Raw genomic sequence first — 19,445 nt, forward strand, 5'->3', positions numbered from 1 at the left:
TTCCCTACGCAATAACTGTCAAGTTTTAGTCTACAGACTCGAAATTTGATATACAGGGTACTGAGATTTGGGAAAATCTATGTGATCGGTTTTCGGCCAGAAATTTGGCTGTTAAGGGGTCAAAGTTTAACGATTTGACCTTTGAGAACTCTACCAAACTCCTCCGACAATTTTGGATCTAAACACTTGAAATTTTAGATATAGGTTCCTTGGACATGGATCTAACTTAATAACTTGATTTGAGCCCAAAACAATAAATGTTAAGGGGTCATAATAGGGGTCAAAGTTAAAAAAATTGACCATTTTTTTTTTTTTTTTGCTCAGCATACACCTCCAAACACCCGGGCAACGCCGGGCACCCATGCTAGTATATCTATAAAAGTGAACGTGTCTGTGTGTATGTCTGTGTGTCTGTCCGTGTGTCCATCTGTGTAACTTTCCCTACGCAATAACTCTGTCAATTTTTAATCTACAAACACGAAATTTGATATACAGGGTACTGAGATTAGAGAAAATCTTTGTAATCGGATTTCGGCCAGAAATTTGGCTGTTAAGGGGTCAAAGTTCAACGATTTGGCATTTGAGAATTCTACCAATCTCCTCCGACAATTTTGGGTATAAAGAATTGAAATTTTAGATATAGGTCACTTGGACATGGATCTAATTTAATAACTTGATTTGAGCCCAAAATAATAAATGTTAAGGGGTCATAATAGGGGTCCAAGTTAAAAAAAATTCTGACCTCTGCGGTCTCTACCAAATTACTCAGGCAATTTCTGGTTTAAACATTTGAAATTTTGCATAAAGGGTATTCAGAGATAGGGCAAGCTTTTTAATCGGTTTGGATCGAAAATTTGAGCTACCAATATATAAATGTATGTATGTATGTATGTATGTATGTATGTATGTATATATGTATGTATGTATGTATGTGTGTTTGCATGTCTGCCTAAAACTTTCGACAGAGGCGACGGATTTTCACAAGATCAGTATCGTTTTTAAGCTCAACCCTTCAGACGACAAATACCGAAAAATTAGCTAAAAACATTAATTTCTTCATCCTCAACTGGGCACTTTTCTACAGGGAGGGGTCGCTTTTTTCGCCGATATTTTTGAAAGTCATCCCCTGTTTTCGATTGTCTAGCCTTAATTTAAACATACGTCACTTCCGGTTTGGCGGTGGTTGTAACAGCAAAGGCGTCACATTTTTTCTCCTTTCTTTTCCTCCTTTGCGGTACGGGATCATGCCTGCCTTCCTACTACCACTTTTTTTTTTTTTTTGCTCAAATCACACCTTCAAACACCCGGGCAACGCCGGCCACCCATGCTAGTATATATATAATTGTTGAATAGATTGGTTTCTTAGATATAAATCCAATGAAACACACATGACTACTAAAGAGTTCTCAATGCAGGACGGAGCTGGTATATAGTCTGTTTATTACACAAACATTATTGGTTACATGTTTTGGTGGAGTCCCTATTTAATGAGACCCAACCTGTAAGACGTTGGTTTCAATAAGTTTTCTTATAAATTCAACCGTTTCTGTATTAATGTCATTTCTTTTCTTTTTTTTTTTTTTTTAACTCGTTTTATCTTTTCCTGTTGCTGGTAATTTTTTTTTTTTGAGGGGGGGGGACAAAAACAAAAGTTCACAGATAGAATTCGTCACTGTATTTCTTCCTCCTCATAATTTTCTCTCTCAACTTTCAGCACACATCTGCCCCCCCTCACCTCTGCCAATAGGCATTTTATTAAAAATAAAAAACTGACTGCATTTCATTTGCATATTCCATGAGACCACACCTTATAAAGTCACGGCCGCCATCTTTAATCTCTCTCCTTCTCTCTCAGATTCTACCTGAAGGTAAGTCGTACAGCCACACAAGGCAAACACACGTGGACGCTTGCTTCTTTTACTATTACATTAAACTCCGCACCTGCCCAACATTTTTTGTCCATATTAACATAATACATACAAAATGTCGACTGCCTGTTTAGAAAGAAAGTTTAACATGTGGTTCTATTTTTCAGTATCATATACATACTTACGATGTGGACACCCTGAGGTGAAAATGCCAATGACTGAACGAGGCCACCATGACCAACCAAACACGCAATCATTGAACCAGACTATAGGAAAAAGTAAAAAAAGAAAATAATTTTTTTTTTTTGAATAAACAGACAAACTGTTTGGATTTGGATTAATCGGACTAATGTTCTCATCTTGAGTGTTATTTGCACAATGTTTGAGTCGATGAAACCTCCGACCTTCTTCAGGTGCATAAGTTTCCATGTTTGATAAAGGAAAATGAAAGGGATTTACCTCTACACTTCTGAGGTTTAGTATTTAGTTTAAGTTGAAAATAGATTAACTAAAAAAATTTGGACGCTACATCGTCTGAAACGCTGTGCAAATATCACTGAAGATGAGAACATTAATCTGATTAATTCAAATAGTACACTCATCCCATACCTAAAAAAATCAGAACTGTAACAACTGTTTCTTATTATTTGGATTCTTCGAAATAAGTCTATCAGAGTTGCAGCCCCTTATATGTATTTTGTTTGTAACGTGTTTTAATGTTTTTTATTTATTTATTTATTTATTTATTTATTTTTTTTTAATAATAATAATAATAATAATGATAATAATAATAATAATAATAATAATAATAATATTATTATTATTATTATTATTATTATTATTATTATTTATTTTTTTTTTTTTGCAGTCTTCAAAATAAGTCTCGGTGTTGCCAAATTCTTTCTAAAAGGATTATTGGGTTTGTATTACTGTACACATAGATTCGAAAAAGTTGTCAAAAAACAAATATATAACAAATAAATGTTATCAAAGGCAAGATAAATTACTTTTCTACCAAACTAGAAATAATTTTCGTGTTTTTATTCAATTTAACAAAGCATACAGTGTTTACCGATATGTATTGGAAAATTCAAAATGGCGACCGACTCTCTCTTTAACACGGTAAGTTCGGGAAAAGGGGTTATAAATAATAAAATAGACAAAATACTATTAAAAAACCACCGAATATATGTCAAGTTATGTCACGGTAACATATATTGAGCAAATTTCTAACAGTATTTTCTCTAGTTTATTATTTATAACACCTTTTCCCGAACTGACCGTGTTAAAGAGAGAGTCGGCCGCCATTATGAATATTACATCGGTAAACACTGTATGCTTTTCGAGCTGAATAAACATGTTAAATTGAATAAAAACACGAAAATTATATCCAGTTTGGTAGAAAAGTAACTTATCTTGCCTTTGATAACATTTATTTGTTATATATTTGTTTTTTGACAACTTTTTCGAATCTATGTGTACAGTAATACAAACCCGGATTATTTAGTAGTTACGGGAGGGACCACGTGAAAGTTGCCAACATTCCTAATTATATGCTATTGTGAAAAGAAGTTTGTCGTTTTTTTTTTTTTTTTTTTTTTAATGTCTGTGTTCTTAAATATATTTTATTAGTGGGTACTACTACTACTACATAACAGTATTTTACTAAAAACTGCTTCAGTGCTTCCTTCAGTGCTTCTGCTTCAGCAATTATTATTATAAAAAAAAAAAAATAGACCCCCTCCTGGAATATGATTTTTTTTTTTATTCTAAACTGTTTCGGCATTTTTAATTCCGGGACTATGTAGTTGTGGAGACGATTTTTTTTTTTTTTTTTTTTTTAATTTTTACTCCAAAATGTTTCATTGTTTGATCCATTATTTTATCGTCTCAAATCATTGAAAAAACATGCTTATTTTTACTTAGTTGATGCTAGTTATCTCCCTTGCATAGTCATCCATTAGCACTGATCTAGTATACTCGAGTTATGTCCCTTGAATGATAGTTAACTCATTACCACACCAGCTATTACTGGTTTGCTTTTAGGGGGAAAATCAAATGTCCGCTCTTTATGCTTTAATATATATATATATATATATATATATATATATATATATATATATATATATATATATATATATATTTTTATACATAATATTCTGCTTGTTCTTCCTTGGTTAGGCTGTACGTTTTTTTTTTTTTTTGAAAAAAGCAAAACAAAAAAAAAACAAATACAATTTTTTTTTTTTTTTTTATATTTTTATATTTTTATCAAATTTCCACCCCAAAGAAGGCACAGTGCCACTTTAAAGTAGGGGGCTACTATCGGAGACATAAGTTGCAGGGGTATTATGAAGGGAGATGAGCAGCAAGATGTCTGTTCACATTACACTTGCATGTCAGTACAGTTGCGAAAGCAGAATCCTGGAAGGGAGTTCCAAAGTCTAGCAGTTCAAGAGAAGAAACTACTGCAGTAGAAGGCTTTCTTACACCTAGGGATCTCTACTGTGAAGGGGTGGGATTTAGCTGCTTGTCACATTTGTCGGAGGTATTTACGTCAAGGGAGTGCAAGTGCTTATAGCATTCACCATTAAAATACTTGTAGAACAGGCAAAGGGATGCAACGTTTCATCGATGAGACAGAGGCTGAAGCTTAGATGATAGTTCAGGACCTATCAGGTTAGCGACTCTCTTTTGAACCCTATCAAGAAGTGAAAGAATAGTAACAAATGCACCAGCCCAAATATGACAACAGTATTCTATGCATGGGCGAATGGTGGTCTTATAGAGGTACAGGATACTTTCATGCGTAAGTAGCTTTCTAGCATGGTAAAGGGAGCCCGTCTTTTTCGCAGCAGCTTTTGAATACTTTTGTGGATTAAACCTGCCTCCTATGAGATTCTACTTTTTTATGATTGCATTTTTTGGGGTTTTTGTATCACATATTTCTGCGGTTATCATCTGAATCCAGAGATTGTATTGTTAGTATTGGTTTCTCTGATAATTTTTTTCTAGTCAGAATTCTCCCCCCCCCCCAAAAAAAAAAAACCTCGGGTATTTATGAAAAGGGACTGTTACATAAAGAGGGCAACATGAATGAGAATATTGCAGCAATATATGTATGGACTTTTAATAATCTGAAATAAAAAGTTTTATAAATTAATCATGTTTAATTAATAACATGAAATACAATGGTTTAAAATGACCCACCTACAAAACTAGCAAAAAGTTTTACACTGACCTAAGTTGTAAAAATAAAATCTTACCTTGACGTTCCACAAAATAGCAGATCTGTCCCATGATCCTGAACAGAGTGTCTTCGTATCAGGAGAAAACATTATGACCTCAACACTTTTGTCATGACCTGGGAAATAAAATAAATAAATACATCAATAATATATCTTAGTTTCTATGAATTTCATTGCTTTTCTTTGGTATTTCGTTCTAATTTTCTCTTTCATTTCTTGAACATGGGAGATGCTCCCGAAAATATTTGAGGACATATACCATTTACAGTCAGATAAATGAATATTTATTGGGAACTATTGAACCCTTTGAATTATTTATCATTATTTATTCATTTATCTGTTTACAACGACTGAATAATTCCTGCATTGATAAGCCTTCAAAAATAGGTTTTGGGTATATATATATATATATATATATATATATTTATATATATATATATATATAGTTATGTTATCAAAGAATATATCTTTAACAAAATAAAACTTACAAGATGAAAAACGCTCAACACTATTAAGAGGAGGAGCAAAGAAATATATTACATGAATGATTGGAAATAAAATTATATTCAACAGACAAATGGTACATGTACAAACTGACAGCAGTACATGGAAACAGAAATCACAAAATCCTATGAGACATGGATATACAAATAGATAAACCAATCCAAGCAAGAAGACCAGATGTCGTAATCGTTAACAAGAAGCAAAGTCCTGCCATACTGTAGATTTCGTCATTCCAACAATCCACAGGGTGAAGATCAAAGAGATGAAGAAGCAGAGCAAATGCATGAAACTAGCCAGAGAGCTCAAATGGAAAATGAAGAAAATCAAGATAAAATACTCTCTATTCATTGCGCCACGATAGAGACATTGAATCTCTACGGTTCCAGGTGAACATTGTCTGAAGATAGCTCTTTCAATTCCACCCATAACCGGCCAGAGGATTAGTTGGCCAATACATGGTGAGATGACAACAACTATGGAAGGCAGTAATTACTGAAAATGCAGTTAAGAGACTCAGCATTTCTATCCCATCGCAGTTAACTACCTGAGAAAGGCCAGAAGAATAGTTGGTTGCAACGTCGTGAAACAACAACTATGAAGATGAGGACAACAGTCTACAAATAAATAAATAAACAAATAAATAAACAAATAAATAACCAAATAAACAAATAAATAAACAACTAAACAAATAAATAAAAAAATTAATAAATAAACAAACAAATAAATAAACAAATAAATAAATATAAAATAAATAAATAAATAAACAAATAAATAAATAAATAAATAAACAAATAAATAAATAAATAAATAAACAAATAAATAAATAAATAAATAAATATACAAATAAATAAATAAATAAAAAATAAATAAACAAATAAATAAATAAATGAACAGATAAATAAATAAATAAATAAACATACAAACAAACAAATAAACAAACAAATAAATAAATAAAATATATAAATAAATAAACAAATTACTAACTAAATTAATAAACAAACAAATAAATAAACAAATAAATAAACAAATAAATAAATAAACAAATAAATAAACTGATAAATAAATAAATAAACAAATAAATAAACAAATAAATAAACAAACAAACAAATAAACAAATAAATAAATAAATAATCAAACAAATAAATAAACTAACAAATACATGAATAAAATAATAAATAAACAAATAAACAAACAAACAAATACATGAATAAACAAATAAATAAACAAATAAATAAACAAATAAACAAACAAATAAACAAACAAATACATAAATAAACAAATAAATAAACAAATAAATAAAAAAAATAAACAAATAAATAAACAAATAAACAAACAAACAAATACATGAATAAACAAATAAATAAACAAATAAATAAACAAATAAATAGATAAACAAACAAATAAATAAATGAACAAATGAATAAATAAAATAAACAAATAAACAAACAAATAAATAAATAAACAAATAAACAAATAAATACACAAACAAATAAACAAACAAATAAATAAAAAACAAATAAATCAATAAACAAATAAATAAACAAATAACTAAATAGAATAAATAAAATAAATAAATAAATAAACAAACAAATAAAAAGTCAATAAACAAATAAGTAAACAAATAAATAAATAAATAACATAAATAAATAAACAAAGAAATAAACAAAGAAATAGATAAATTAATATACAAATAAATTAACAAAAAATAAATAAACAAACAAACAAATACACAAAGAAACAAACAAACAAATAAATAAATAAATGAACAAATAAATAAATAAACAAACAAATAAATAAACAAATAAATAAATATAAAATCAAATAAATAAACAAATAAACAAATAAATAAAGAAATAGATAAACAAATAAAAAAATAAACAAAGAAATGAATAAATAAACAAAGAAATAGATAAATCGATATACAAATACATAAACAAATGAATAAATAAACAAATAAATACACAAATGAACAAACAAATAAATAAATAGACAAATAAATAAACAAATAAATGGATAAATAAACAAATAAATAAATAAACAAACAAATAAATAAATAAATAAACAAATAAACAAATAAATATACAAACAAATAAACAAACAAATAAATAAACAAACAAACAAATAAAAAACAAATAAATCAATAAACAAATAAATAAACAAATAACTAAATAAAATAAATAAATAAAATAAATAAATAAATAAACAAACAAATAACAAAGTCAATAAACAAATAAGTAAACAAATAAATAAATAAATGAAATAGATAAATAAACAAAGAAATAAGCAAAGAAATAGATAAATTAATATACAAATAAAAAAAATAAATAAATAAACAAACAAATACACAAAGAAACAAACAAATAAATAAATAAATAAACAAATAAATAAACAAATACAAAAATATAAAAACAAATAAATAAACAAATAAATAAACAAATAAATAAACAAATAAATAAACAAATAAATAATCAAATAAATAAATATAAAAACAAACAAATAAACAAATAAATAAACAAATAAATGAACAAATAAATAAAAAAATAAATAAACAAATAAATAAATAAACAAATAAATAAATAAATAAATAAATAAACAAATAAATAAATAAACAAACAAATAAATAAACAAATAAATAAACAAATAAATAAATAAACAAACAAATAAACAAACAAATAAATAAACAAATAAATAAATAAATAAACAAATAAATAAACAAATAAAAAAATAAACAAATAAATAAATAAACAAACAAACAAATAAATAAACAAAGAAATAAACAAATAAATAAATAAATAAACAAATAAATAAACAAATAAATAAATAAAGAAATAAACAAACAAATAAATAAATAAACAAATGAATAAACAAATAAATAAACAAACAAAAAAATCAATAAACAAATAAATAAACAAATAAATTAATAAATAAAATAAACAAATAAATAAACACAGAAATAAACAAATAAACAATCAAATAAATAAACAAATAAACAAATAAATAAACAAATAAATAAATAAACAAATAAATAAATAAATAAACAAATAAATAAATAAACAAATAAATAAATAAACAAACAAACAAATAAATAAACAAACAAATAAACAAATAAATAAATAAATAAACAAACAAATAAATAAACAAATAAATAAACAAATAAATAAATAAACAAGCATACAAATAAATAAAAAAATAAACAAATAAACAAATAAATAAATAAACAAACAAATAAATAAACAAATAAATAAATAAATAAACAAATAAATAAACAAATAAATAAATAAAGAAATAAACAAACAAACAAATAAATAAACAAATGAATAAACAAATAAATTAATAAATAAAGTAAACAAATAAATAAACACAGAAATAAACAAATAAACAAACAAATAAATAAACAAATAAACAAATAAATAAATAAATAAACAAATAAATAAATAAACAAATAAATAAATAAACAAACAAACAAATAAATAAACAAACAAATAAACAAATAAATAAATAAATAAATAAACAAACAAATAAATAAACAAATAAATAAACAAATAAATAAATAAACAAACATACAAATAAATAAAAAAATAAACAAATAAACAAATAAATAAATAAACAAACAAATAAATAAACAAATAAATAAATAAATAAACAAATAAATAAACAAATAAATAAATAAAGAAATAAACGAACAAACAAATCAATAAACAAATAAATAAACAAATAAATTAATAAATAAAGTAAACAAATAAATAAACACAGAAATAAACAAATAAACAAACAAATAAATAAACAAATAAACAAATAAATAAACAAATAAACAAATAAATAAACAAATAAACAAATAAATAAATAAAAACAAATAAATATACAAATAAATAAACAAATAAATAAATAAACAAACAAATAAATAAACAAATAAATAAATAAATAAATGAACAAATAAATAAACAAATAAATAAATAAACAAACAAACAAATAAATAAATAAACAAATGAATAAATAAATAAATGAACAAATAAATAAACAAATAAATAAATAAACAAATAAATAAATAAACAAACAAACAAATAAATAAACAAATAAATAAATGAACAAATAAATAAACAAATAAATAAATAAACAAACAAACAAATAAATAAATAAACAAATAAATAAATAAAGGAACTAAATAAATAAACAAATAAATAAATAAACAAGCAAACAAATAAATAAACAAATAAATAAATTAACAAATAAATAAACAAATAAATAAACAAATAAATAAATACATAAATAAATGAACAAATAAATAAACAAATAAATAAATAAACAAACAAATATATAAATAAATAAACAAATAAATAAACAAATAAATAAACAAACAAACAAACAAACAAATAAACAAATAAATAAATAAAAACAAATAAATATACAAATAAATAAACAAATAAATAAATAAACAAACAAACAAATAAATAAACAAATAAATAAATAAATAAATGAACAAATAAATAAACAAATAAATAAATAAACAAACAAACAAATAAATAAATAAACAAATAAATAAATAAATGAACAAATAAATAAACAAATAAATAAATAAACAAATAAATAAATAAACAAACAAACAAATAAATAAACAAATAAATAAATAAATGAACAAATAAATAAACAAATAAATAAATAAACAAACAAACAAATAAATAAATAAACAAATAAATAAATAAATGAACAAATAAATAAATAAACAAGCAAACAAATAAATAAACAAATAAATAAATGAACAAATAAATAAACAAATAAATAAACAAATAAATAAATACATAAATAAATGAACAAATAAATAAACAAATAGATAAATAAACAAACAAATATATAAATAAATAAACAAATAAATAAACAAATAAATAAACAAACAAACAAACAAACAAACAAACAAACAAACAAACAAATAAACAAATAAATAAATAAATATACAATTGCTCATCTCAAAGAATTTAAATAATTGATAATATACTTCCTTACAACTTTTTTATATGCGGCGGCGCTACACGCGTTTTTTGAAGGAAAGAAATTTGCGGGAAAAATGGAAAAAAGCCAGTTATACCCCATGTGGGTTTCCTATAAGGGAGGGAGTTCCATGGGAGTATGAAGTTCACAAGCGGTCCCCAGTCGCATGTGTATCCCCATTAGAAGAGATGACGATGTTAGGATTTTGCAATCTTGCAGGGAGGTGTTGACGTCCTCCTACATACAGCGCCTGGAATTCCAAACGGTTTACTTCTTGTAAGTAAAAAAAAAAAAATACTTGAGCTGAGTTCGAAATCAAAACCTAAAGACATTTAGTCAATTACGATAACCATTAGACCAACTTGACACGATGGCTAAAAAGTGTTTTCAAACCTACTTATTCTTGGCATATGTAATTTGTCATGTGAATGATTCACGCATGCGCATTCGTGAAACGGTTGACAAACAGATAAAAATTCGATGACCTCCACATACCAATTTTTCAATTTTTACCCCATTAGCAGCCCTTTATTCCGGATGAAAACTGATTAAAAACTTTTCCACATGTCTAAATACCCTATATAAAAAGTTTCAAGTCTGTAAATCAAAAATTTGTTGAATATATAGGTTGGGAGTTATCCTCACACACATGTGCTCACTTTTATATTTGGCCCTGTCGGTGGGGCATTAGAATACACCGACTGCCCCCCTGCAGAGGGTAAAAGTCCCTCAATGGGGGTCCTGGATATGACCTTAAACTATATCCAGTGGTGAGGCCCCAGCTTGCGGGCTTTGGGGAGTGTGGAGCCACCCTTTAATTACCATTGCTCCCAGGTCCACTCTGACCCGGAGTGGTAGTACCTGTTAGGGTTCCAACTATAGGTTAAATAGAAACCGACTTGAAAACAACAAATATATTCTATTAAAAATTTTTTTCTTTAAAATCTTTGGATTCGGCATTAAATAACCCGAAAAGGGTTGATATGCCGTAAAACAAAACCAACCAACCAACCAACCACTTTTATAGATAGATAGAGAGATAGATAGATAGATTACAAATTGAACAAATTAGGCACAAGGGCAATCAAAATTGTGGGGTTAAAGGCTATCATTCTTGAAGGCCAAAGTCTTACCTTTAAGCATGTGGCAGAGAGAAGCGTCGCTTACTTGTCGAATCTGAATCGTTTTGTCGTACGATCCACTCGCGAAATATACAGTGTCTCTAGAGATTGCAACGCAACGAACAGCACCTTCAGAAAAAAAAAAAAAAATAATAATAATGCTAGAAATTTTCAAATAAAATGCTGACCTTTATCCTCAAATAAATTCCTCGAAAGACTCTGAAGTACCATTGACAAGTTTCCAGACTTTTTTTGTACAAGCATTTAAAATTGTCGTAGGCTCTTAAGAATTCAGTATGTTATTGCTACATGGGATGACTGACCAATTTTTATGATTTCAGGTTCAAATGAACAGCTACAGCAGGAATCGGAATGCACCCTACTAAAGTCTGATTGTCACAGTTGATGAATTTCAAGCGACCTAAGTGACCTAACTAAACGCTTGTTGATTCTAGAGTCTACTGGCAGAGCATCGAGCTACTTCCGGCCAGCTGAGAACCCACAAATCGCCCCAATCAGATCTACGTCGTCACAAAAGTTACTGCCACAGAATAAGACAAGCAATGATAAGAATATAAAGGTTGCAGTCATAGAGCACCCCCAAAGGGCTGCAAGCAATGCCCCACTTGGGGTAAATCATGCCACCAATGTGGAAGAGAAAACCACTTCTCAAAGCATATGCCGCAGCAAAGCATTATCCAGTGTTATAATGGAGGATTACTCAAATGACAACCAGAGTGACGATACCTCTTTCATATCAACCATGAATACGTAGCCCAGGTGACTGAAGGAAGAAAAAGGAATTCCACATGGGGCATGGACCAACAACCGGTTCACACCAGGACGACCAGAGCCGCCCCCATTTGTTTTTTTTTTTGTTTTTGTTTTTTTACACAGTGATCACCACTTATCAAGGCCCGGAAGCCACTCAGGGATAAGGGTTATTGCAAGTACATTACGTTAGTGTGGAGATTTGATGAAGTGTTTACTTAAGGGGGCGGTTCATTAGGAATTTGTTAACGTTGGACTTGAAGACATTTGTTAACATTACAGTCACATTGAATACGATTGCTCACAGGCACCTCGGACAATTAATGCATACTGACGTGAAACCACGATCCACTTAATTAACTGCAATGGCAGATACTGGGGCCCAAACCAGTACAGCTGGAGAAGATATATTGAAAGAGCTCGGATGCACTTCTAAACATCCATTACGATTATGTGCTGCAAACAACAACAACTTGCGCATCATAGGAGCCGTAATCACCGATAATTAAAACTTGGTGATGTAATATGCTCGGAGATGATTTACATCTGCCCCAAAAATTAGGGGCCTACATATCTCACTAACGCCCCTAAAAAAACTAAGGATTATTGACAACAACTTTCCAACACTAAATTAGGAGTCAAGTAGCCACAACAAAAATAGATTGTAAACCTGCTAACTGTACATTAACTCCTCGTAGTTGCCCATCCAGATCGTTTTGTCCACTACCACCAGACAAGCTCTTATTCCCGCAACACCTGATTATCACAACGACCTAGAAAATTGGATCAAGTGTCACTTCGTCAGCAGTGCATTCAACGCGTGCATATACTAAAAGTTGTAGACCATGACGGGCGAGCCACTCACCATTACATTTTTAGACAACTACCAACCCAAAGCCGTTCACAAGCCAATTCCAGTTCTCCACTACTGGAAAGAAGCTGTCAGATCCCAGCTAGATGCTGACGTGGCAATGAACATAATTGAATCAGTGCCAGCCAGGACACATAACAACATAGTGTTCCAGAATAATCACAGCTCCCCAAAAAGACGGCAGCTCACATGGAACGGTCGACCTGCAGAATTTGAATGCAGCAACAAGATGAGAGACACACACCACATGCCCTCTCCATTCAACCATTTCAATACAATACCCCCAGGAAAAAAAGAAAGCCATCTTTGATGCATGGAATTGATATCACAGTGTTCTCCTCACTGCAGAAGCACGGTCAGTGGAGAGCATTTCTAAAGATATGGGGTATATTCCTGCGAATATCATCAACCTATTATCCTCAAAGCAATGGCAGAGCTGAGGCAGATGTCAAGCACATAAAACATGAATCACTGGATACAGGCGAAGTGGCAAAAGCACTTCTGCTACATCGCAATACACCACCATCTGACATAGGTGCATCACCAACAAAACTTTTATTCGCTCGTCCCTTGAATGACCACTTACCAAACCCTACAAAATTCCACCACGAATGGTTGGAACTTGCTGACATGCGTGAGAGGGAAATCAGCCAGCGGTTAATAAATAACGCTAAGCACACTCAGAACAGGCAACAGCTGGACCCATTAAGTGTCTATTCAAAAATCAACATGGACATAACCCTTAGTATTGGGACAACACTGGCATAGTTGTGGAAACCCTGCCCCACAGACAGTACCGTGTATTAGTTGATGGCAGTAGAAGAACCACACCTTACTAGACGCCTTACAAAACAACAAGATGGACAACCATGTCCCACAGTTGCCTATCATACCTGAACCAATACATCTAGAAAGCCAACACCTTCAAACACAAATAACACCAACACCGTCTACCACACCAGGAATACCGGTAGGGAAGAAACATCTGCAAACAACAGAGACAATACAAGACAAAGAACTTGAAACTATGTCTAGACCCGTCCGTAACAAACGACTGGCAGCTAGATTTAAGGACTTCCAACTTGAATAACATTTCTCTTTCTGTTTTTAATAAAATTAAAAAAAAGAAAAAAAGAAAAAAAAAAGGTACATGTTAACATAATACCCGAGTTATGTGCCCTTGATAGGACATTGAAGGTAACTGTCATGGCGACCTGATTAAAGGTATTTACTCGCGTGCTAAGTTATTACCGAAATTATTATTATTATGTTATTATTGGCACATATAAAATATTACATATTTTAACTATACAGCATCATCAGAATTAACATCACTTTCTCCTTCACCGAGATATTCATCATCACTAGAGCTAGGACAACAGCACATTCTTTTCATTGTTTTGACGGTACTTGTACAGTTTAATCAGGACATTAAAAAATGGAAATATCGAACAAAGGTTACATTGTACGTATCCGTTTTGATCTCTGAAAAAAATTTTTCACTTAATTTGATCGAGTAGTTTTTTTTTTTTGTTTGTTTTTTTTTTTTACAGCGGAAAAACACGTTCTTATTCTTATAACAGCATGTTGCAGGTAGACATCTTTGAATTTTTTAAATATTTGTTTGAATTTTTTGAACACGCCACGGGGAGATAACTCAATGTAAGGCGCCGACACTCCCTCCATCTTTATTACTAGCTTTTCTTCCTAAAAATCGAACCCTTTGCTCGGTATCATAACAAATTGTTTTTTTCGCTGTAAAAAAACAAAAAAAAAAAAAAAACTACTTGATGAAATTAAGTGAATTTTATTTTCGGAGAACTTCGTTCCATGATGGATATGTACAATGTAATTTTTTTTTCGATATTTTCATTTTTCAATGTCTTGATTAAACTGTACAAGTACCGTTTTGACTCTCGCGTGTGTATCCGTTGATATCTTATAATGCTTTTATATAGAGTGATGTGGTTCTCGGTTGATTAACTTTGTCTTACTGTGTCGGATATATATACTCGAAAGTCAAAACAGTGAAAAGAATATGCTGTTGTCATAGCCTAATCATCGCTCGCGTTACTTGATTCAGAAACTCCTGATCAAATTCGCCTTCGTCTGAATCAAAATTTGTCACTTTATCCGACACTTGTTTTCACCGTGGAACTCCTTGGTCTTGCTCTTTTATCTGTCGAATTGCTTGGTTCGTCACTAGCTCGTTTCACGGCCACTTTAGTCTACAAAACAACTCACAACTCTGCCAAAACAAAGGGAGCCATTTGTAGAACGTTAGGCTTGCGCTAACACGAAGCTAAGCAGCGATTGGGTAGCTATTTTTAGCCTCCTGACAACACAAAAAGGCGTGGTCGGAAAAATACTGGTTTAGAGATAACTCGGTATATAGCATTTTTTTTTTAAATTACCAGCATCTCGGTAACTCAGTCTGGTAGGGTTAATGATTAATTTCTAATGCTTCCGTTCAGTCTTAAAAGACAAAGGATACCCCCTGTAGGGGGCAACTGCTCGTGTAATTATGAGGCAAGAGTTGCGCAATCTCTAACCACACCCCTCTTGAATCGGCATTGCTAGAGTTCAGTGGCAAGGTGAAGTCCAGGATGACTGGAAACAATGCCGAGATAAGCGGAGAGCACATACAGCAGCTGAGAGTTCCAAATGGTCACCCATCTGGTACTGACCAGGTTCAACGTTGCTTAACTTCGGTGTAAAACGTGATTATGCCGAGGTATCCTTTGTCTTTTGAGACGAAGCGGAGGCATCAAATAATTAAATAACTGACCAGACGTGGTTAGAAAAATACGGGTTTAGCGGTAACTCGGTATATAGCATTTCTGGAAATTACCGGTATGGTGGTAATTTGGTCTGGAAGGGTTAAGCGTATTTTACGACCGAGAAAAGCCCCCCCCCCGTCCCTAGTATGTAATAATGTTTTCACCTGAAACGTATTGGTTAAAAGCAGCATCACTATCATGCACAGGCACTCTTTTTTTTTTTTTTAAATAGTGTCAGGTAAGAAAAAAAAAAATCGGTTGAATAATAATAAATTAAGCAAAACAAATGCATTATTTTCCTTCTGTTTTGACAGATCAATTTTAATTTTCCTGCCAAGCAAATCTTTCTCAAGAAGGCAGATTAAGCTTTAACCGACATTTGAGGAGGTCACTCGGTACGAGGTTATCTAGTGCATACTGTTTTCAACATAGGAGGAACTTGAATGCCTACTGGAAACAACTTGGATGACTACTAGACACTATCCTCGGGTGTCTAAGGCCTCTCTCTCTACACAACATTTTTAACGCAAGAGAAAACATTAATTCCCAGACACCATTGAGAATGTAAATTAAACAACGCTTTCAAATAAAAAAAACACAAATAAAATTATCCAGGTAGATGGAACAGTGACCTATCTTGCGTTTGGTAGCATTTATTTGTCGTATATATATAAGATAAGCCATTGGTACTGTCGGTTTCAAACCTGATAATAGTTACCCCCTATTATCAGGTTTGAAACCGACGGTATCGATGGCTTATCTTATCTAAACTTCCGGAAATTAGAAATATATATATATATATATATATATATATATATATATATATATATATATATATATATAAATAAATGTATATATTTATATATATATAAATGTATATATATATATATATATATATCAATGTCAATATATCAATATATATATATATATATATATATATATATATATAAATAAATGTATATATTTATATATATATAAATGTATATATATATATATATATTTATATATATATATATTTATATATATATATTCATATATATATATATATTTATATATATTTATATATTTATATATATATTTATATATATATATATTTATATATATATATATTTATATATATTTATATATATATTATATATATATATTTATATATATTTATATATATATTATATATATATTTATATATATATATTATATATATATTTATATATATTTATATATTTATATATATATATTATATATATATATTTATATATATATATATATATATATATATATATATATATATAAACATATATATATATATATATATATATTTATTCAAAATATTCAAAAATAGCTACTCTTCAGGCGGGAAAATACACTAGTTATACATATATGAATACATTGATAATCTCTATTTTCAGAGATGAAGCAGTTGCACCTACCTCTCCACCACTCATATTTACTTTTTATTTTTTATTTTTTCGATAGAGTAATTGTCCCATTTTCATATTTCTATTTTTTAAATGATATTTCAACCAATTACCTTTTTTAATATTAATTTAATCTTTTGTATGTTTTTTTTTTAATTTGGATTTATATATATATATATATATATATATATATATATATATATATATGTATATATAGTTCTTTTATTATTATTATCATGGTTATTGTTTATTATTATTGTTACTAATATTATTATCATTATTTTCTTCGATATGTGCGCGTCCTAACAAATATGTCAGACGTAGCCTTTGAACATTCAACGACATGCGCAAGTCTGTTGCTCGTGACAAGAGTCGTTTAATTATCAAACGTCTTTTCTTTTAATTGTATTGAGCAGATAATTGGGCCTCACATCAGTGAACGGGAGCCGATACGTGAACAAGCCGTAGAGAGGAAGGTCCGGAAACGGTGCGTATTCTCTCCTGATGACCCAATATTATCTATAAGAGAAAATACATCCCCCCCTCCAAACATGACTATATAAAGTAAAAAAAAAAATGATATACTATGAAATACCTCCAAAAAGCACCATCCTATAAAACTTAGATGATGAAAGCCCTAGGAAGGCGCTTTATCTCTCTTGACATTAACTTTATCCGAAAAGAAAGGAGCTAATAAACATCAGTATATACAAGCCTATAAGGTAAACTGTTTCTTTCAAATACATCTTCTGTTGTTCGCTTGCTTCATAGTGAGTTTCTACTACTGTTCCCGTAGTAATTTTTATCCCAATTTACTTATCCATTTGATTGATTTCACAAATACTAATCTACACCTTCAAATTGTAGTTTAAATTTATATATTCAATTATTTCTTCCTCAATCTACCATAGTTTCGTATAAACTTTGTTTACATATTACGATCTACTAATTTTAAAAACACTTATTAATCAAAAAAAAAAACATACAAAAAATTAAATTAATATTAAAATAGGCAATTCGTTGAAATATCATTTAAAAAGTAGAAACAGGGTACGATTATGAATATCTCCAGTATGAAATAATCCTTATACACTGTGAAATTTACTTTATGTATGAAATCCAAAGAGGGGAGATATAACATATGAGAAATATTTGGAATCAAGTCCCCCCTTGCTGTTATTTCAGATCATTTGAAACCATAGCAGCAGGTTTTAGTCTCCCCTCTGTCAAGTCCAGAGGTTTTGAGGAAATATCATATATTTTGTAATTTATATAAAAAACTAGGAAAACAAATGACTATTATTGGAACATTTTATGGCTGTAAAAAAATGCCAAAAAATAGGCTCTGGATGATGAATGATCCTCTTAATGTGCGACCTTAAGGGCAAATGTCACATAGCCCATTACACAATTCAGGTCATTATCTTTCCAACGAGCCTTTATTTGTTAAATTCTGATTAATAGTCGCTGAGATTTGGAACTTATAAAATTGCCAAAAAAGGTGGTATATCTATATATTAGTGGCCTGGCAAGAGTACAGGGGAGACAACCAAGCAAAAAAACCCAAAAAACCTAAGCAAAATTCATACCAAAGCAGGAAAACTAAAGCTGGCTTGCCAGGACACTATATATAAATATGCAGGCAAATTTGGGAACATTTTATTGTTTTGAAAATATAGATTCGTTTTTACCAATTGTCAAAAATATTTTAACCATAGAATAGTATTATAATCTTCAAAAAGCCTGCAAAGTTTCATGTAATTCCGTCTCATAGAACAAAAGATATGAGCATTTTAATATATTGGTTACAAATATAGATATATCCACAAATGAATAGCTACAGTAGGAATTGGAATACACCCTACTAAAGTCTGATTGTCACAG

At 29.1% G+C, this 19,445-nt stretch overlaps 1 protein-coding gene across 1 annotated transcript in view; it reads right to left on the reverse strand.

Annotated features, from left to right (window-relative positions):
- The window catches only part of LOC145268684 (uncharacterized), a 44,701-nt gene that overhangs the window by 15,545 nt on the left and 9,711 nt on the right, over positions 1-19,445 (reverse strand). Inside the window, exons 3-5 of the mRNA XM_080124190.1 lie at positions 11,737-11,853; positions 5,135-5,232; positions 2,054-2,134 (exon numbers count right to left, since the gene is read on the reverse strand). Coding sequence (XP_079980316.1) covers positions 2,054-2,134; positions 5,135-5,232; positions 11,737-11,853 — 296 coding nt within the window. The remainder of the gene's footprint in view (positions 1-2,053; positions 2,135-5,134; positions 5,233-11,736; positions 11,854-19,445) is intronic.

The sequence above is a fragment of the Euprymna scolopes genome, chromosome 44 (assembly GCF_053919585.1).
Source record: "Euprymna scolopes isolate OS-2025 chromosome 44, ASM5391958v1, whole genome shotgun sequence".
Classification (NCBI taxonomy): Eukaryota; Metazoa; Mollusca; class Cephalopoda; order Sepiida; family Sepiolidae; genus Euprymna; species Euprymna scolopes.